Raw genomic sequence first — 20287 nt, 5'->3', positions numbered from 1 at the left:
GTGCATGTGCGAAGTGTAAAATCTTCCTGTCTTATACTGCTTAGCATGCGGACAAACAGTCCAGCTACATACATACTTTCTTACATTCCCTCAGCCATTCCCTGCATTCATGTATGTGTGACCGTAACCAGGGGAGAAGAGCAAAGAACAAAGAAGAAGACAAATATAAACATACCTTAAACACTTTGGCAGCGAGTGGATCTTTTTCCAAATCAATATCTAAAGGATCAATATCAACATCCATCAGGTCTTGTAGCAAGTCAAAGTCTATGTCTTTATCTTTTTCCAAAGATGACAGAGGTGGAGCACCTTTGGATAATGAAAACAGCTTTAATATTGCCAAGCAAGCACATTAGAAAAATATGCAAGCAAGAAAGTCTTTCTTTAGCACTTTACTGGGCAATTTTAATGCCATGTCACTACACTAAACAAGCATTGAAAGCAGTGTCACAATGCAAAACACAAATATCCCTTGAAATAACATGTTTGCCAAATGCCACAGTCTACAGTAAACGCATGACTCCAAAAAGCACAATGTGTAGCTATTAAAAAAAAGAGGTAGAAGATTTTACCAGACAAGTTTTTACCAGTTTTATATTGTGATGATGGAAAGAGTGGCTGCATATCTTGTGTGGTGTTGTGGGAAGTGTGAAGAGTGGACGGGGCTACCCACGCACTTTGAAATACTGAGGAAGTCCCAGTAGTACCTGCGATGATATCAGGCACCAGGGCCTCGTCAATGCTCTCTACCAGGGGGATGGGTGTGGCCTGAGGCTGGGAGTCATCGGACTCCGCCCCTGCCGAGGAGGACGACGCTCCAGCCTCGTCACCCACCACCACCTCATCCATGACGTCCAGAGAGCCTGGGGACAGCATTTCTCCTGAGACACAACAAGGGACATGTCATTATTTGCTTCAGAATATACTGAATATAGTGTGTGAGGCCACATTTATAATCAAGCATGAGCACTAGCGGTGTGTGGATTCCATGGTTCATGATTCACTTTCAAAATTGTACGATTCAAACTAATTTTTTGCTGTAGAAAACGAGAAAGAAAACATTCTGTGTGACCAGACGTGTTTGCACGCTTAGGTAGCTTTCATATTTGGAAAAGGGCAATGTAAACACTAGCAAATCCCAGGAAAATCTGGAATTTAAGCTAAACTTGCACAAGCCGGGTAATAAACCGAAAGAGTTATAACTCAATTATAATCATAACAATGAAGCCTCTGTTTTCTATGACGCTAGAAGGGCGTAATAAATGGTTGACTTTTTACAGCGCACATCATCTCTTCATGTCTCCCCATATCAGACAAAGCGACATTCAGAGGCAACTTATCCGTTTCTGAGGCGATTTCTCATCTCAGCTCTGATTCGGTCAACTGCTAATATCACAGCGTTGATCTGTCACTTGAGCAGAGCAAGAGTCAACTTAAGGGAACCTGTGAGGACGTTGTGGGCCAGATGAGACTGGTTTTCAGTCTGGGGCCATACGTTGCCCATGTGTGCCTGAGATAGACTATTCTAACAGATCCACAATGAAATTCCATCAACATAACTGGCTACAGGTTCACTCCTAACACCAACAGGTTTATCTCTTCAGCAACATTATTTTCTTTCAATTTCAAATGATTGTTCCAGGTTGAGTGACACTTTTATTCTGACCAATCAGTGAAACTATAGCTGCATCACTGGAACCTGGCGAGGGGGACATACATCCTAGAATTTATAGAGAAATATGTGCAGGACCTGCTTGTTTCACAATGTTGTGACACTTTTATCCTTTCCCTTCTTGTTCTTCACAACAATCACACAGTTTTATGGCAGTAAGAATCAGTAATGTTGCCTCTGTGTTACCTTCTAATAATTTCCTGCAGGCTGTACACTGAGAGGTGCAATGCTGCCCCCCTGAGTTCAGAGTTCCTTAGCAATGTATTTCTTGTCCTCTTTTCTTATTCTTCTAATAATTTCCTGCATGTTTTGCACCACACTGCCCTCAACAGGAAAAAATACACACATGAAAGTTCTTCTGCTCAGTCTCATTCGCTGCTCCCTTCATCGCAGTTTTTAAAAGTTCTTTAAATGTTGTTTTAATGTTCATAGTCATAAAAGGACTCTGGCCTTTGATTATGGCAAGTTTTCTGGAAAGAAGAGGGAAAATAAATGTTCCTTGAAATAATAGAGATGAAGAGACGAGCCATCCCTCAGTAACTTAAACACTTTTGGTGGATTCTGAAAGTTGCTCATTCTTTTTGTGACCTTTTTGATGACCTTTTTCTTCTTCTGTTCCATTTCTTGTTTTATTTTTTTCTCAGTATCTTATATTTGACATGTTTCTAATACAGACAAGATTATACTGTTAATACCTGTGTCACTTAAAACTCAATAAACAACCGAAGGAAAAAGAGAGTGAGAGAGAGATGTAACATGCCGCCAGAGTAAGGGTCATTAACAGGAATCTGCAACACACAACAAACACATTGTGTTGTTGTAAACAGACACACCCTAATCACAGAGAGAATTCTGACACATCAAAAGTTTCGAAACTTTCCGTGAATTACTCTTAAGCAAAAACTTCCGTTAAGGCCCTGGTCCCTGCAGAAAGCTGCTGCAGAGCATTTACGGCACGGCTATAGATTCAATATTTAGGAGTCCAACACAATCACAGTGTTTATCAGGGTCCAGCAGATTAAGGAACTACACAAACCTGCCAGGATGTCCTGTAACATGCACGTGAGGGAATACTGTGCCCATGCTCCGCCCCAAGAGATGTCCCCTCGGTTAAAATCTGTCCCCACGAGGAGGAGCAGCAGTCGCTCCAGCTGCTGCTCGGACACCACCTCACACAAGTGGATTGTGGGTCTTGTGGCATTGGCTATCCGAGCAAGAACCTGAGGGAGGAACGGAAAGAACTTATTTATTATGAATAAGTTATCAGTCTACGGTATTTACAGATTCCAGCCGGTAAGAAGACCATAGTAGATAGAAGATAGATAGAAGAGAAAGGTTAATACCTTGCAGACAAAGAGCAGCAGATCAGCGTGGCAGGTGAAGTCCATGGAGAGGAGGAAGAGGGCCAGCTTCTGCACCACAGAGATGCAGCGCTCATGGGAGAGAGTGAAGGGCAGAGGTTCTACTTCAGGAGCTTCTTTGGCTGTTGGAGACTCGGTGTCCAGCGTGGAGCGGGGCCATTCAGGCGTCCGCCGCAGGCGGATCAGGTCTTTAAAGTGCTGGAAAAGAAAAAGGAGGGACATTGCGCTCTGTTAGATGAGCCTTTTGTGAGCTTTGTGCTGCAGCAGCAGCATTTGATGAGCCACTCACCTTAGATGTTGCTTGTTTGAGCTTGGCCTGCTCAACCAGCAGTTTGTAGGAGGAGCCTTTGTTGCTCTGGATCTTCTCCTTCTCGATCTGCTCCACCAAAGCTTTCTGTTTTGCTTTCAATAGATTTAACTGCTACAATGAAAAGGGCACATTAAATAAAGGCACTGCGGAGGCACCTGCTCCTTTGCACTGTGAGGAGGCCAAAATGTCAAACGAAGATGAGGAAAGTGTATTATTTTGTCATTTGACAGTCAACCTAGTGATGGAGTGAGACACATTTACCTGTTTGTGGTGGACGAGCTGCTTGCGGATCTTGCGTGAGTAGAGTCGGTCCAGACTGCTGCTGCTTTTAGCCGACCTGCTGGGGTTCTGAGACTGTAGGCTATTATTGATGAAGCTCCACTGAATACCTTTAAAGACAGAAGCCACAAAATCAACATTCCCATAATAAAACTAAATTTAAGATGTGCATTATAAAATAAATCACTGCATGGCTCCATTAGATTGCTATATGCAACGTAGGTGGAATACTGGAGCAGTGCAGTAACGTGTGAGATTTATTTTTCACTTTCATTATATGTCTTGTGATCTCTTAATAGCTTTGTTATATTTTGTGACGCATGGAGTGTAGAACTTTGTATTGAAAAAGTAAAAACGAAGCACATCAGTATGAGAGTCTGTGATTTTGCCGGGCTTTTGTTTCCAGGTACAGGCTGGTGCAGTATTGCATTAGGCGGTTAATGAGTGGGTTCTGTTACGGAGCGTCACAGTGTTTTATTGTTTATCTTTTATATTTATTTGTCTGTTGATTGCCCATCCGTTAGACCAGTGACTGATTATTTACAGACAAGGGGATTTCTTTCTTTCACTCATAAACTAATGTGTTTACTTATATTTACAAATATTATTTTACCATTTCCAATGCACTGTCCAGAATTTAACTATAACCAGAATGCAATCTCAGCAGCATACTATGAGACATGCTTTCCTTTTATTCAACACTTTAAAAAGCAGTTCTGGTGGTGGAGTCATGCATTTGTTAAGTATGTATTTACTCAGTAAAAGAATGTAGCTCAAAGTCAAGTTATTATGGCACTTTGAGGAGAAGCAGCTATGGTTGGGTTCAAACTGAGAACACAGGAGGATAGAGGGCAAAAACCCATGACCACATGGACACAAACGCATGTCCTTGAGAAAGACAAACTAAGGCTATCGAGGACATTAACTGCTGAATCTAACTTCTGACTATTATTTTCAAGGTCTCTTTGGCATAGATATGACGTGAGACTATGGTGTAAAAGTCTGTGTAATTGCACAGAAGGCAGTCTGTGTCAGTGCTCAGGATTATGACTTGTTGCAAGGAATAAACAAAACTTTACTGTGTCAAACTCTGCCAGACTTGCAGGTTTCACTCAAATAAAAAGGGAAATCCTGTCATTTCACCTGTTAAACTTCTCTCCCGCTCCTTCCCACCAAGGTGCTTCTTTCCTGAGGCTTCATCTTCTATACTGGCTACATAGTCCAATAATCTCGACACCAGCATAACCACCCAGCTGATCATTGGAATATCCAAAACACCTGGAACAAACACACACATAAACAAACCCTGAAATTTAATTTGCCAAAATATAAATCAAGTCCTACAACAGTGATGGCTTCTTTACCTTCAGTCCTCCGCATCATTGCCGCTTGTGGCTGCTGCAGAGGACAGAGCAGGTTGTCCAGGAGGTTGAGGAGACCCTCCAACACACCACTGTTACTCAGAGATCTTTGGCCGATGCAGGACAAGAGCATGAACACCCTGAGATGAAGAGCAATGGGAAATTATTGTACATGAAACAACACTGTGAAAATTAGGAACTTTAGGTTCTCCGAGCAGCATGAGTGAGTGTCTCACTATGGGAAATAGTCCCATAGACACACGTCATGTTACTTTTGGTCTGACATGTAGGGACCTCGTTTTGCATCTTTCAAAGTCAGAACTGGGACAGCATTTACCTGTCCTGAGGGAAGATAAGCAGTTGCTCAGAGTTGTACAGCTCCTGCAGGACATTTGAGAGGAACTGGCCCCACCAGCGCTCGCCTCCACAAAGCTGCACCAGGAGCAGGCCAGCGTGAAGACGGATTTTAGGCGTCCCGCTGATGCAAAGGTGCTTGAAGAGCTCCTCACAGGCCTGAGCATGGAAGGTACTCTGCAGCACGGAGGGCACAGAGTGGCCTGAAAGCATACAGGTATGACAGAATTAAAACATCAGCTGGCTGTGTGATTTAGGATTGTCCATCTTAAACATGTTTGACTAACGTGACCCATTCCCTGCTCACCATTGTTAGAGTGCAACAGGCTGAGCAGTGTGTCCAGCAGGTATCGGATGATTGTCCTCAGCTGCTCTGTGGACGAGTTGTGAACCAGTTCCTGGGCCTCTACAGCTCCGGCTGTGGGGAGAGACTTGCGGCTGGCGCCCAGAGACACACGTAGACGTTGGACAGCATGGTGAGCTAGGTTGAGTTGCAGCTGTAGTTGGATGCAGTCCTGGTAGGCTGAGAAAACACGCTGGTCCTCCTCCACCACCTTGTCAGGTTTTCGTAAGAAATACTGGGCGTTGTTGGCGCTGTTGAGAGGAGGCAGGTCGATGTTCTGCAGGAGAGTCTCCAGTCGATGGCAGGCCAGATTGTACCTGGTAAACAGGAACAGGAGAGGGAGTGGTAAGTTAAGTCCCTCCTCTGACACATTTCAGTCGGTGCTCTAATGAATGCAGCATGTAAGTGGTGCTCAGATATACCAACTCCACATCTCACCTGCACTGGATGTCCTCCTGCAGCGCCACCATCATAGTCAAGTGCTGATCTACATCTGGCTGACTGGCCGCCTCACTCTCTCCCCGCAGGGGGTCGTGCATCAATTTAAGCTCGCTCTCCCATGGCAGGATGTAAGTGTGACCATAGTAGAAGCCCAGAGGGATCTTTGCCCGAGCGTTGGTGCTGCCATAGCGACCAATCACAGTGATCTGGTGGTTGAAGGAAAAAGAAGATTTCTTGTAAATTACTTAAAGTACAGAGGAATCAAAGCGACATGTCAGTCATTCTGCTAACAGACCTTCATAAATCTGCAGACGGGAGGAGGCAGCAAGTCGTGAAGGATAAGAGAGTGGGTGCTGATGTCGGTGGCAACCACCAGCCTGCGGCCGTCCACCTCCTCACCCAGTGTCCAGATGTCAATGGACAGAGAGGCCAGGTCACCACAGGTTGGGATCAGGACATCTGTCAGCAGGACAGGGCGACCAAAGTCCAGCGTGACAAAGCGGCGAGCTCCTGGGAGGAAAGGAGAGATATAAGAACTTCATGTTTAGATAAATGTTATTTTTGTGCTTCTTAATGAATTGTAAAACATGTAACGACGTGATTTTATGTACAATGTAAATTCAATTTAGCTGTGAGTAGATACTTACAAATACCAGCTGGGTGATAAATATAAAATACTGTCGTGAGACATACCAGAATGCATCCGCTCTATGATGATGGACTGGTGTGGAGGAGGCTGCAAGAAGTGAGACGCCTGGGAGATGGCCAGAGCCAGACCACTGCCAATGGGGCTCTGCAGAGTAAAGAGGAAAAGCATTATAATAAAAAAACAAAGATATTTAAACTTTTATTTTACAAGAGGAAAAAATTAAGTTGCAGAAACACTGGCTTATTCTGGTATTCACTACCTAATCACCACCACACTGCCAACAGATAAAGAATTTGAGATCACAGTGGAAGCCAAAGACAGATGTAAATTTGCCTAAACTTAACTTCTCAGTGTTAAAAAGGAAGGAACTTAACAGCCTAACAAGGCCAGGCTGGATGCTTGTACAGTTCATGACAACCTCAAGGCACGTCTGTTTACAAAGGGCCTATAAAATTGGCCATTAATAATATCATTTTTAACATGTCTGCATACTCTAAATACTAATAACTCAATACCAGGACGATTAAGTATGAAGCTCTGCATCTGGTAGTCCTGCAAATACTTTAAGTCTCAAAGTAAAAGTCTTGTGGAAAAAAACAAACATGAAACTGAAACTGGAGTTGTAGTCATAGTAAAGTAGCAGATATTACCAATACAATATATACCTGTTGTTTTATTGTATTGAGGGAAAAAAAAAACACTGACCCACAACTTTTTCTATTATGATAATCAGTTATTACCATTTACTGATATTTTGTCATTAATCTGTTAAATGGACAGATTAATTAATAATAAAGATAACCCTAATGCCTGGGCCACAGTGAATGTGGAAAGACTGCACAGAGAGACCTCATATTGTTCAAATAATATGTGCGCTGGCTTATTCCTGTGGTTTAATATTTTATATGCCATCTTGCAAAACTAAGGAAGCGAGCATCAGTGTGCAGATTACTAACCGGCTTGGCTTTCTGTGAGTTCTTGTGTGCAGCCAGGTTGACAGGCCCAGTATCCATCATGGAGCCAGGAAACAGGTGAGCCAACTCGGCGCTGAAGGCTGCCGACACGGCCTCGTTTGGTGGTGTGAGAGGAGGGGTCATGAAGAGGGGCGTGGTCTTAGGTGTTGGGGGAATGACGTCTGACGGGTGAATGAAGAAACCGGGAGTGGAGGAGGCGTTGGAAGGCACAGAGTTGTGGATGGGTCCCACTCCCGAGGCGGCAGCGGCTGCAGAGGTCGTCTGATGCAGCTTAGCCTCTAGCTTGGCCTTCTGTCGTCAACACAAATAGAGACTCCTTACACACCATGAGAAACAAAGGCTAGAAATACCCTAAACTTTAGCAGCAAACAGTTGTGGATACTTTCTTCTATCATAATAATGTTTTAACAGAAAAGAGCTATAACCATCATTAATAAGTATGGTTATTGTGATAATGCAAACCCAATGTTAACAAAATCCCACATTTGGAAACTGTGTTTCTCTGATTTTTCACCTTCTTAAACATGAATATTTTCTGCTCCATTTGCTTCATATTAACAAAGAAATCATTAAACTAAATCATTTTGGTTTATGGAAAAACAAGGCCTTTGAGAACATCATCGTTTTGAAGTTTGAAAAACAGATTTCCATATTTTCTGACATTTTATGGACTAAACGATTACTCAATTGAGAAAATAAGCGACAGAGTAATCGTTCATGAAAATAATCATAAGATGCAGCCCTAAAAAACACCTCCAATCGAGCAACCCCAGTATCATCATGTTTCCATAGATAGCCTCCTGCAGTGCAAAAAGGAGTATGTGTCAAATTCTCTTTCACCTGCTGCTGCAGCTTTAACAGCTGCTGCTGTTTCTCCTGCAGGACCTGCAGCTGCTGCTCCGCTGACACCATGGCATGGGATAGAGACTGGAGCGCCACCTGGGCCGCTGAACTCAAAGCTGTCGATGCCTCACCGACCGGTCCTGTCGACAGGCCACCAACCGTTGGGGTCACGCCGAATGTACTCACTGGGACAAAGAGAACACGTTCAGACCATGACCAGTGCAGAGAGTGAAATCATGTGTTCAGTGGAAGACATCGTTTACCAGTAAACATGCTTGCATCATCCCGTTCCACACGCGTGCCGTCACTGGTGGAGATACAAGTAAAGTGCAAAGGTTCCACCTCCAGGAGTCCGGTTAACGCTGTGAAGCTGCCCTCTGCTGCCGCACAGCTGCTCACTTTCCCGTTTCCTTTAGGACACACAACACGAAACCTGAACACCTGAGCTGAGCTGATGTATGCTTCAAACATATGTTTTTTCTTTGCCACTGAACAGCAAGGCAACAGTACATCTCAGTAACTCGGCACTACGTAGCTATTATTTTTGAGAAATCTGCAAAAAAAAACAAGTCCGAATTAAATCTGCTGTCAGTGATCAAGTCTTTTGGCTACCTTCCAATCCTTCGTAACCTCATGAATGCATTTGGAGAGGGGAAGTGTTTATTCACTGCCAAACAGACTAAACTCATGACACAGTTTTGACTAACTACGAAAACAATTTCTCTACATTCAGCACAATATGTCAACAGTGAGCATCGTTTAAAAATCTGCATAATAACATTCATACCTGACAAGATGTCAGAAAGGTCAATCTCATCCGACTGGACCCCGATGCTGCTGTTGAAAGCATTCTTACAAGAGGAACCACTGACCTCCAGGTCAAAGAGCACTGGGTCAAATGGAGAGCTGTACAGTCCATACCTGCAGAGACATGGAATATTGTCTTATTAGAAGCCTCCCACAACATCATTATGAAAAATATGTCAATGGATCTACAGAGCAGACATGCCACTCTTCTTGAAATTCTAATTGTTGAGATACCTGGTCTGCAGCAGTGCCTCCAGTGGAGTGAGGCGGTCCTGCAACTGCCGAGAGATGGCAGTGAGCAGAGAGGCGCAGGCAGTGCTGCAGCCCGCCAAGTCCTCCTCCTTCACATAGTTCAACAGCACAAAGTACCAGAACACAGAGCCTGAAAGCAGACAGGACAGGGAGACGTGGAGCTTTCTTTACATGTGTCACTTCCTTTTAAACAGATTAAAGATCGTGTGTCCGGATTTAGGGAGGTCATCTGTGGACTACCAGACATGAAGTGATTTGTCTAAAACTCGTGTCATGTTGCCGAGCTGCAACATTCTGTCATTTTTAAAGATGACACAAATGTATTTTGCTCTGAGAACTTTTCTATGCTGCTGCAAGTGAAATGGAGATACTGAAAACTCTATATAAAGAGACCAATTGTCTCTTTATATAGAGCTTGGCAAAATATATTGATATTATATCTATATTGTCACACAAGACAAGATATGGTCTTAGATTTAGGATATCATTATATTGTGATATGGTATCTGGGATGACTGTTAAATATTTACTCGCACATATGCAGGTTACAAAAATCCCATGTTTTGACATATGATGATTTGGTTTCTAACCAATTCATCCAAACAATGTTCAGAACTAAATCTAAGTCACTTCTCAAGACGAGCAGATATGATTCCAGAAATTCTTAAACGTTTACCACACAGAGGGATGATGGAGTTCTACTAGATCATTCTTTTTGATGCATGATATTATGTGTATTATTAGCCGTTATTGGCTTTAAAATGTGTTATTGGATATCAGTAAACACGCAACACATTACCTCATTGACTTCTATGCTGGTGTACTCTACAATGATTATTTATTATGTAAAATGAAGAAAATGTACATCTGCTGTGACATGAGTATGGAACATTAGGTTAATTTCACTACAGAAGAGACTAAATTACCACTGCAGTTACGTACAAATGAACATATATCGGTTATCGGCGCAAGCACTACCGACATATCAGCGTTGTGCATCCCTAGAATCCACAGCAAACAGAACGGCACAACTACTATAGAACTATTAAAATGAAAACAGTAGAGTCATGGAGTAAAAATAAAGGAAGCAAAGGTGCTGTGCGTTTTGCTGTTCGGTCACTTACCACCTGTTGCTGCTGCAGGCAAGTAAGGCATATTGTCGAGCAGAGACTTGAGCAGACTCACGCTGAAGCCCTGTTGATTTGGGTCTCCTTTTCCATTGCTGCAGCGAGACATAAACCACAGTTCATTTTATTAATTGCACACATTTCAAACTTCGCAATGCCTTACAGGTGTGGGTTAAAGAGAAGTTTCAGGGTTGTAAAGCATCACTGCTGAAATCCATTGTGTTACTTGCCTAATACAAAGTGCAAGAAAGCGAGCACACTTGTGTGCTATGCTCCGACCGGCCTCGAAGAAACACACCCGCACAATATCCGTTAGCCGTGTCCGGGTTTTTGCCAGCAGCCCCTCCTTTCCTTCCCTTAAGCTAGAAAGATGAACATTTATGTTATTCATCTACATACAACATTAAAAGTGGAAGCAATGCAAGTCCTGGATGATACTCTGTGTTGCTCCATTTTACCTGCAGGGTCCGTTGGAGAAAACCCCAGCAAGCCAGCAGAGGATGTCCAAGATAAGGCTCTGGGCATGTTCGGAGGCCAGGCTGCCTTCTAAATGCCGACACAGCCCGTCCAGCAGCTTCTCATGAAAGTCTGGGAACTGCAGCGTGGCACAGCGTTGGACCCTGAAAAGCACGGCACCACAGAGACAGTTAGTTCCACAGTGTGTGCAGTAGAAACAAAAGAATTCTATGTCACATAAGGGGGCAGTGATCGGACCTTTCTTTGGGTATCGACGTCTTTTTGAACCTTCTGATTGTGACTGAAACTTCTTGCAGCAGGTCACAGCCGCGCATGTTCTCCACTTTCTTTGAAGGAGTCGGTGTCTCGGTTTTCACTGTAGAAACCTTCTCCTACACACACATCAAGAATTAACCAGTGAGTGAATCAGTAGCAGAATAACTAGATTAATACTGCAGAAAATCATATATTGTATTTTTGAAAAACGTTTAGAAGAAATGTCAAAGAATAAGATTGAAAAAAGTTTCACTTAAAAATACCGAAAGAGCCAATCGTTATACTTTGGTATAATTCCATCAGAAATAACAAAGAAAGGCGATAAATATCTGCATTTACACAAATTACAAAAAAAATGGTTGGATGTGAAACAACCACCCATTGGCGCATGGAAATAAACAATTGATAAGACATTTTAAAGAAATTTAAAGATCAGCTTAGTTTAAGAACATTTAAGAAAAGCTGGAGTAAACAGGTCCTGGAGATGGATGGAGAGGAACAATGACACATCATGTGGAAACAAATGAACACAAGAGCAATTAACTTGAGGGATAATTACAACTCTGACCACCCCCACCTCCACCATTGATGGGCTACATCTTATTTTTTGTTAATAATGAGTTTAAAAAAATTCTAATATTTGGCAACTGTTTTATATGAAGACCAGTCAGAATGACGATGGGCATATACCGGCCCTCTCAGTTGGAATGAAATTTGTTTCCGGCTGAAGCGCATCAAGTTTTCAGATCAACATATTTACATGACCAGGCTTTTATTCTGATTACTTGTGTCCACGTAAACATAACTACTGACTCTGTTTAACATTCCTATACAACACTGAAACTAATGGCAGAATAATTATTTTATTACTTATATGACCTGTCATTTATCAGGTTATTGACAGGTCATTTTATCCTAAAATAAAATTTTTATATTTTACAATTTAAAAAATATTTTTTGTGAACTAAAACTGACTCAAAATAAAATGTTTACATTATATTACAATTACTATAACTAACAAGTCTAAAAGTCAATTACAGTGGCTTTACTAAAAATAATACATGCTGTTGATGTTACATGATGTTACGAGTGTTAGAGCTGTTAGAGAGGAGGTGAAAAGAGGAACGCCCCTGCTCCAATAGCTTTTGACAACTCATTCCCCAATAGTGTGTGTGGGTATCCAGAAGCTGCTCTGGCTATAGGTGAGCTCAGTTGTGTGTGATATTCAGGCAGCTACAGGTAGCCTGTGGCAGTCACTGACCAGCAGAGGAATGTGATCATTTTGGCTTTTTGAAGACATATTGCTGCATTCAAAACCACACATGAAACAACCCCACAAAACTACAGTGTGTGAATGTATACCTTGGAGGCCTGTGCCCGTTGCAGCAGGGTGGACAGCGAGTGGCCTTTGGTGCCCTGAGGCTTGGCACTGGGCATTCGAACCAAAGGCCTGGGATTCTCCTCCATGCTCTTATCACTCACTGCTTTAATGTGAACCAGGAATGAGCGGTACTTCCCTCCTGCCATGCCTGCAGGGGACAGGGGAACAACACAACACTGAACTACTTGGATGATCGTGAACATCATCTACCTGCTAAGCTGTGACAGCTACTCTCACACACATGTGAAGATACAAGTACACTTACCTTTGACCAGTTTGGGGCTGGTGAGGCTCAGCATGCCTGCATGACCAGAGAGGTCCAGGCCACTGGCCAGCCACACCGGACCACATAGGATGTCCTCCTTGTGATCCTCTAGAAATGGACACAACATGGAGCCTACAACAAAAAAAACACATTTAAAACTTTATAAAAGAGAGAATGAAATTTAAGTAGGCAGTTGTTTTCTAGTTAGTAGTTGTAAAATCATTCATTTTTTTTTTTTTGGGAACATTGAGTCTAGCTTATAATTAATATATTGCATCCCCACAAAAAACTTCAGTGAAGATTTTAGATCACCAGATCCACTGAACACTGGGCTGTTTGTTATGAAAAACAAAATGACAAAGTCATCTGTTAAATAAAGACCTGGCTGAACATTTGCTGCAAGGCTTCGTGTCAGTCAGATGGGTTCTGTCATAGTCTATCACAAATCTCAAATTGTAGATTACTGGGAACATGAGAAGCGAACTTCTACCACTGACTTTAAATGATTTGTTTTGCTATGCATCCACATCAGACGAATCATGCAGATATAAAACACAAATTATGTCTATAGGAAAAAAAAAAACTGAAGACTCAAGTTTTTGTGGAATTGTAAACTGCTGCTCACACTCCTTAATTTTTCCAACATGGTAGAACAAAGGATTTGTCGATCCACTGTTAACTTCACCAGGATTTTCAAATTTGTTATTTTGTGACGTTAGTTACAGAAGCTTATCAAACAACTGTGGGCCCTCATGTAAAAATGCTGATTTTCTCGATGGACTGCATTAAAAATAAGTAAGCAGTTTACACAGAAAAGGCTGTCTAACTGTGAGATAAGTGGTCAGTATGATCTTTAGATAGTGTGCAGTTAAGCAGGCATATATTTTCATTCCATGAGCCTTTTGTTAACTGGTGGAAATAAAATGTTTTTACTTGTGTCCCTGCAGACAGCCATGTCATGTATTTGGTCAGTGGACTGCATTTGTGTTTGTAGAAGTGAGGACATTTACAAGGTTACTTGAATGCATCTCAAAGCTGTTCCTCTTAGCTCAACATACGAACCCTGCATTATTTTCGCTGTATCTCATGTGTTGGAGTTTTGAATATTCAACAATTAATCCTGTCGCATTATTGCTCGAGATGCCCATCCCTAATCTAATCTGATCTAAAAGTGAACAGACTGCAATCTTTACCTGATGTCTCCTCTATGTCCATAAACTGAATGTCCTCTGCAAAGTCATGCAGTGCAGGCTGGCCATTCTTTTCCCCATTTGCATGGAGCACATTAGAGAGGGGGAAAGAGATCTGTCTGTCCACTGACGTCTCTGTTAAAGACAGGAGAAATGACATTCAAACACAGGTTCTCCTCATTTCTTTTAAACGTAGGAGGAAATCTCTGTTTAAACAGTGTGATGAAGAGAACAATCTACAGTTTCAGATGCATATTTTCATTTAAGGAAACAGATGACATGCAGGAGTGTCCTCACCATTGACTTTGCCCAGCCCAGGAGCTTTGTTCTTGAGTAAAGTGACCTGGATTTGAGGAATGTTCACGATGTTGTTATTCAGCACAAACTTGAAATCCACATGGCCCACCATACAGGCTTTCGGTAGCACAAGCTCAAACAAATGCTCGTCCCAGCTGGAGCTGCAGAGAGAATACAAATCACATCACCAACTGCTACGATGTTCAATTCAAGGGGTGTTGGCTTTTTATTTTGTTGTTCTTCAGGCTTTATGTGACCCACACCCTCCCCACTACTAAAAAATGTTACCTATCACTCTGAAGCTTCCAGGTGCGTGTGTGCTGGGCTGCATCGCCATGGTGTTGCTGGTGAAGGTGCTGCGGGTGGCGCCGCTGCTGCTGCTCCTGTTGCACCTCCACCCAACATGGCGGTACTGTGGCTGAGAAACGGGGGGTCAGGGTTTCGAAGCGCGTCAGCTCGACCAGCGACATCAGGCTCTCTGTAGTCAGTGGTTGGTCCACCAGGAGGTCCACTCCTGCACAGTTGGGCGAGTGAACGGTGGTGTGATGCATTGAACTCCATGTAAAGAATACATGACATGAGTGTCTTGTGCGAGTTGTACCTGTGATCCCTGGGCTAGAAGGGTTGGAGGAAGGCTTGGCTCCCTCAAGCAGCAGTTCAGCCCCTTTAGAAAGGGGGCCATCAATAAACATGTCTCCATCGTCTCCATCGTCACACACACCTCCAATTTGAAGGAAATGAAGTTCTCCACCTTCAGAGAGCAGAGAAAAAATTACAACCTGCAGAATATCTTCCTGGAGTCACTGAAGTATTAAAAGGCTCACTCTATGTTACCTTTAAATCGCAGTTAGACAGCATTTTCCAACTAAGTTTGTGTTGCTTTGTAATTGCTCACCCGCACCAAACTCCATTGACAAAATCAGTGGTTTTACATCAACTCATGTGTGCCATACACATGAGTTGTTGATCTACTACTGCCACCATCAGTAAGTTCAAATGTGATATTTTGGGAGTTCAGTTTTAAATCCTTCATTCAGATTTACAGTACCTCAGTGACACAAACAAGGCAGCAGTAAATCAGCAGCTCCTGTGTCCTTGTTAGAGGTGGGTGATAAATATCGTTTATTATAGTATCGTCATTTTTGTTTTAACAATGTGCAAATTGACAAAATTGAGTATGTAGAGGACTTTGAAAAAGCCGATGAAAAGCCTGGTAAACCTGCAAGGCTCACTCAACATACCCTCACTGTATCAATCAGAAGAAAAGTGGCGTATAAACACAATGTGTACAAACATACAGCGCCTGGCACGCCTCCACTATGCACTGTGTTCTCATCAGCAGGCAATAATGTAAATGAAAGAAAGCAACACTTGATCCCAATCAAGTTGACAGATTGTGTTTCTATCAAATAATGTCAGAAACTGAACTGTTTGCATTGACAAAACTTGTAAAATGGCATTGTCTTTGAAGGGCATTAATCAATAATGAATTGATGACTAAATTAATTGTCAACTATTTTGTTGAGTGTTTTTCAGTCATTAAAACAAGTTATCTGATTTTTCAGCTTATTAAATTAGAATATTTTCTGGTGTCTTTGCTTCACAAATCATTACAACTGCATCATTTTGGTTTGTGGACAAAACAAGACATTTGAGAACATCATCATTTCCAGGTTTGGGAAACACTGATCAACATTTTCTGACACTTTACGAACCAAATGATGAATCTAGAGTTGTTCAGATTCCGATACCAGTATCGGAAATGCCTCTGATACTGCCGAAAATGCTGGCATTAGTATCGGCGAGTACCGGAGCCCAGGCACTGATCCGATACCACATAATTTATTAAAGCTCTGTTAGTACTGACACAGTTCTTCTTCGCCTCTCTTAAAACAGTTGCGCTGTGCTGCTATTGGCAGATGCTTTTTTAGAGCCGTGAAGAAGAATAGATCACCTGACACTGGTAGACAAGGAGCTAAGGTTAGCTCATCATGTCGGTGGTTTGGCAGTATTTCACACTGGATGCTCCCACCAGTAAGACTGCAACATGCAACATGTGCAAAGAAGCAATTTGGAGGGGCAGCAACACCGTCACACAACTTTTCTATAACGTTCTATTTAAACATAAATGCCTGCCTTTTATTTCAAAATATTGTGGCGTCACATTTAAGTTTTATCAAAGGAATTTATTTCAGTTAATTTGCTGTTTCACTACTGTTTTACACTGCTATTTACACTCTATTTAAACATTTAAATGCCTCTTTTTTTTACAATGTTGTGGCTGCACTCATTTTTTTTAAATAATTATTCCTAGATTTATTTAGTTAAGTTGCACTACTGTTTTATACTGTTCTATTTAAAAAAATACATTCAAAAATAAATGGTTTCCATTTACTGTATTCATTCATGTTTTACAGAGGGTTTAACCTGAGCCAGGCCTTACCACAATGATGATCATATCACAATCATGCAGGCGTAGTATGATATTTTATAACACACTGGTATCCATATGCGGTAGCGGCCGATACACACAGCACATCGGGAGGGAAAAAAATTGTACCAGAACATCTCGAGATGAATCGAGAAAATAGTCAATAGTCAAGTCAAAGCTGACCTGTCCATTTAAGATTCATGAGTGTTGTCTACAGGTAAACAGGAATAAGTCACCTACCTTTGGTGCAGGCACAAAGGCGATCGGTCCCAGAGCAATAGGTAACTGAAACAAAGGGGTCCGTTTCCTCTGCTGACCCCTCTTTCTTAGGTGGCTCCACCTTGGCCAGAACCTCCAACGTGGACAGGTCCAGTATCATAATGTAGCCAGCTCGTGTGGTCACCACCAGGTGTCCAAGACCTGCCACCTCTAACCGACTGCAGTCTTTGTGGCTGGAGGCAGAGGTGGCAGGATTGGTGACGGTAGCACTGCTGCTGGTTGTGGCTGCTCCACATGCAGTCCCAGTTCCAGAGCCAGCAGAACCTGCAGAGCCCGTTCCAAACCCAGACAAGCCATTTTTGGGAGCTGAGGGGAGAGCTTCATCGGAGGCTTCTTCACTCTCATCTTCCCTGCTGTCCAGCACATCTGGAGGAAGCAGTATATGAGAGGTGATTGCATCACAGGGGTCCCAGATCTGCTGCACCTTTACAGGGTCCTCATCCAAGGTGACGATACGGGTGGAGTAGTTGAGCTTGTAGAGTGCAAGATAGCCCCCTCCACTCCCTCCACTGGAGGACCTCTGCTGCTGCTGGTCTCCTGGTGGAAGAATAAGGGGTGTCTGAGGCAGAGACTCCCCTGGGTGGTGGCCTTCTAACCCATTGGCCACTGGGTGTAAGAGTTCACCTTTGCGCTGACTGCAGAGTGCTGAGTGCAGGCGATTGAGATTGTTGAGCGCCTCCACCTGGTTGGTGGCACTAAGAGATTCAGCACCGCACGGCTGCAAGATGACCAGAAGGTGCACACTGTCCCAACAGGGAGTGATAGAGTCCACATAAAGATTCTCGTCCTCCAGCTGTTTGGGCAGTCTCAAGCACTGCACCAGTGCTCCAGGTCGGGGTGGGCTGGAGACGCTGGACGCAGCCAGTGTGCTCCATTTGTCCGCATGACCGTCTAACCCTGCCAGATTATTTGCTGCATCAGCAAACTGCTGAATATAGGTGATTGGGGGATCCTGGAGAAGAAGCTGCTCGTGCGTGTCAAACTCCATCTCTATTATCTGTGGAACAGTGAAGCCCTCCTCGTGAAGCCCCTTGCTCATAAGGTTGTTCATTTGGGCAAACACCTGCCCTGAGGACTTGTCATCCACCTCTCTGATGCTGTACAGCAGCAGCACAGGTATAGTCCTGTGTATAGCCTGCAGAGAAGAGGGGCTGGGAGTTTGAGAACCTGTTAGATTAGAGAAGCCTTGCTGCACAGCTGCAGTCTGAGGATTGTTGTTCTCTATGTCCATTGGACCCTGGTCCTGTACAGGCCCAGAGTGGAAGGGCTCAGGGCCCTGAGTTCTTAAAGATCCATCTGTGGTCCTGCGTGTTGTGGATGGAGCTGTGGGTGGGGGTCCAGCCATCGGGGTGCTGGATGCTGAGCGATAGCTGAGCAGGCCTCCAGCTAACAGGCAGGGGAAGGGAATGTTGTGGTGGTCAGTGACCTTGTCCTTTGCTTTGGCCTGGCTGTGGGCCTTGGTCTGGTTAAGTGAGGGGTTGGCTCCGAGCTCCTCCAGGTCCTTGACCGTATCCTCTAGCACACTTGCAACCACCTCCCACTGGAGCTTCTCTGGCTGCTGGACAACACTCAGCGCCGTCACCCCTAGACTCACATCCATGCTCTCCCACTGAGATGGCTGGCCTGGAAGAGAAGTGGGAGAAAATGGGTCAGAGTTTTCACACCTTAGTGATGGTGATAGTGAACCACCAAATATTACATTACACAGTTAAAATAGCAGGGGCTCATACCTGTTACTGACTCTGAACGGGAATGCTCTTCACTATCTGAATCCTCCAACTGGTCATCACTAGAGGAAAAGAAGAACATGAGTAAAATGAAATGACAAGCTAAGACTTACATCTTTTTCTCTCCTCCTACCGGCCTACAATTGGTAATTAGCATTCTCTTATGTTATGTTAACTTCGCAAATGACACCAATATTTTCTGTTCGGGGGATGACTTAAACCAATTAGTGGGAACGGTCAATAATGAAATGGCCAAGCTGCATGTGTGGTTTAATATAAATAAACTATCACTAAATGTAGAGAAAACTAAATATATGCTGTATGGGAAAAAAGGCAGTAAGACTAGTATTAACATACAAGTTAATGGAGTGGACATTGAAAGGGTTAGTGAGTACAAAGTGCTGGGAGTGATTATTGATGACATGTTTGGAAACCACACACCAGATATATAAAAGGTAAGCTGGTCAGGAGTGTGTCCATACTTTGGAGGGCACAAAAACTACTAAATCAGAAGGCACTATATTTGTTGTACTTCGCACTAGTCTCTCCACACCTGCAATACTGTACAGAGGTTTGGGGACACACTTACAAAACCACTACTTATCCCCTGTTTATACTCCAAAAAAGAGACTTGAGAATCCTACACTATGCCAGTTACAGAGAACATACAAATCAACTATTTATCAAATCAAAAATACTCAAATTATATGACTTAATAAAATACCACACAGTACAGATGATTTACAGGGCTGCCAACAAAAACCTCCCTCACAATCTACAGACATTATTCCTGAACAGAGGGGAGGGACACAAGAGGGAACATGAGGTTTAGGCAAAGAAGGGTAAGAACTACACTAAAATCCTCTACCGTATCGGTCACAGGGGTCAGACAATGGAATAATCTGGATGAGGAGATGAAAAAATCTGCAAAACTGAGTGTATTTAAAAAGAAGTATGTAGATATGACCATTAATCAATACAGAATGACCCAGGAGGAAAGTATGACAAAGGTCAGGGACAGAAATCTGTAGACACTGTGTGGAAACGGCAGGGGAAGCAAATGTAACCAAACAAAAAAAAAAAAAAACTGACTGACTAAAGCTAGACTATATCTATCTACCTGATGCTGAAACATGTTTTTCTTTGTCAAATGTCATAAGAACAGAATAATCATGTAATGTATGATGTTAATGGGGGCGGGACTAGATAAGC

General features: G+C 43.0%; 1 protein-coding gene across 7 annotated transcripts in view; it reads right to left on the bottom strand.

The window, feature by feature from the left end:
* Positions 1–20287, bottom strand: part of birc6 (baculoviral IAP repeat containing 6) — a 117655-nt gene that overhangs the window by 81459 nt on the left and 15909 nt on the right. For 2 of the 7 annotated variants that reach the window (XM_044046002.1, XM_044046005.1), the window contains exons 9-38: positions 19079–19137; positions 17310–18971; positions 15240–15389; positions 14927–15152; positions 14639–14799; positions 14345–14476; positions 13152–13283; positions 12868–13034; positions 11488–11621; positions 11232–11393; positions 11004–11135; positions 10771–10868; positions 9629–9776; positions 9375–9508; positions 8851–8997; positions 8585–8772; positions 7727–8035; positions 6815–6914; positions 6417–6631; positions 6119–6327; positions 5645–5997; positions 5321–5540; positions 4987–5123; positions 4766–4900; positions 3605–3732; positions 3323–3454; positions 3016–3231; positions 2709–2892; positions 678–881; positions 176–309 (exon numbers count right to left, since the gene is read on the bottom strand). In XM_044046002.1, coding sequence (XP_043901937.1) covers positions 176–309; positions 678–881; positions 2709–2892; positions 3016–3231; positions 3323–3454; positions 3605–3732; positions 4766–4900; positions 4987–5123; positions 5321–5540; positions 5645–5997; positions 6119–6327; positions 6417–6631; positions 6815–6914; positions 7727–8035; positions 8585–8772; positions 8851–8997; positions 9375–9508; positions 9629–9776; positions 10771–10868; positions 11004–11135; positions 11232–11393; positions 11488–11621; positions 12868–13034; positions 13152–13283; positions 14345–14476; positions 14639–14799; positions 14927–15152; positions 15240–15389; positions 17310–18971; positions 19079–19137 — 6508 coding nt within the window. The remainder of the gene's footprint in view (positions 1–175; positions 310–677; positions 882–2708; positions 2893–3015; positions 3232–3322; positions 3455–3604; positions 3733–4765; positions 4901–4986; positions 5124–5320; positions 5541–5644; positions 5998–6118; positions 6328–6416; positions 6632–6814; positions 6915–7726; positions 8036–8584; positions 8773–8850; positions 8998–9374; positions 9509–9628; positions 9777–10770; positions 10869–11003; positions 11136–11231; positions 11394–11487; positions 11622–12867; positions 13035–13151; positions 13284–14344; positions 14477–14638; positions 14800–14926; positions 15153–15239; positions 15390–17309; positions 18972–19078; positions 19138–20287) is intronic. The other 5 variants (XM_044046007.1, XM_044046006.1, XM_044046008.1 and 2 more) reach the window with 5 other exon arrangements.

This window comes from Solea senegalensis, linkage group LG15 (assembly GCF_019176455.1).
Source record: "Solea senegalensis isolate Sse05_10M linkage group LG15, IFAPA_SoseM_1, whole genome shotgun sequence".
In the NCBI taxonomy this organism is placed as follows: Eukaryota; Metazoa; Chordata; class Actinopteri; order Pleuronectiformes; family Soleidae; genus Solea; species Solea senegalensis.
This window is presented reverse-complemented; position numbering and strand designations above follow the sequence as displayed.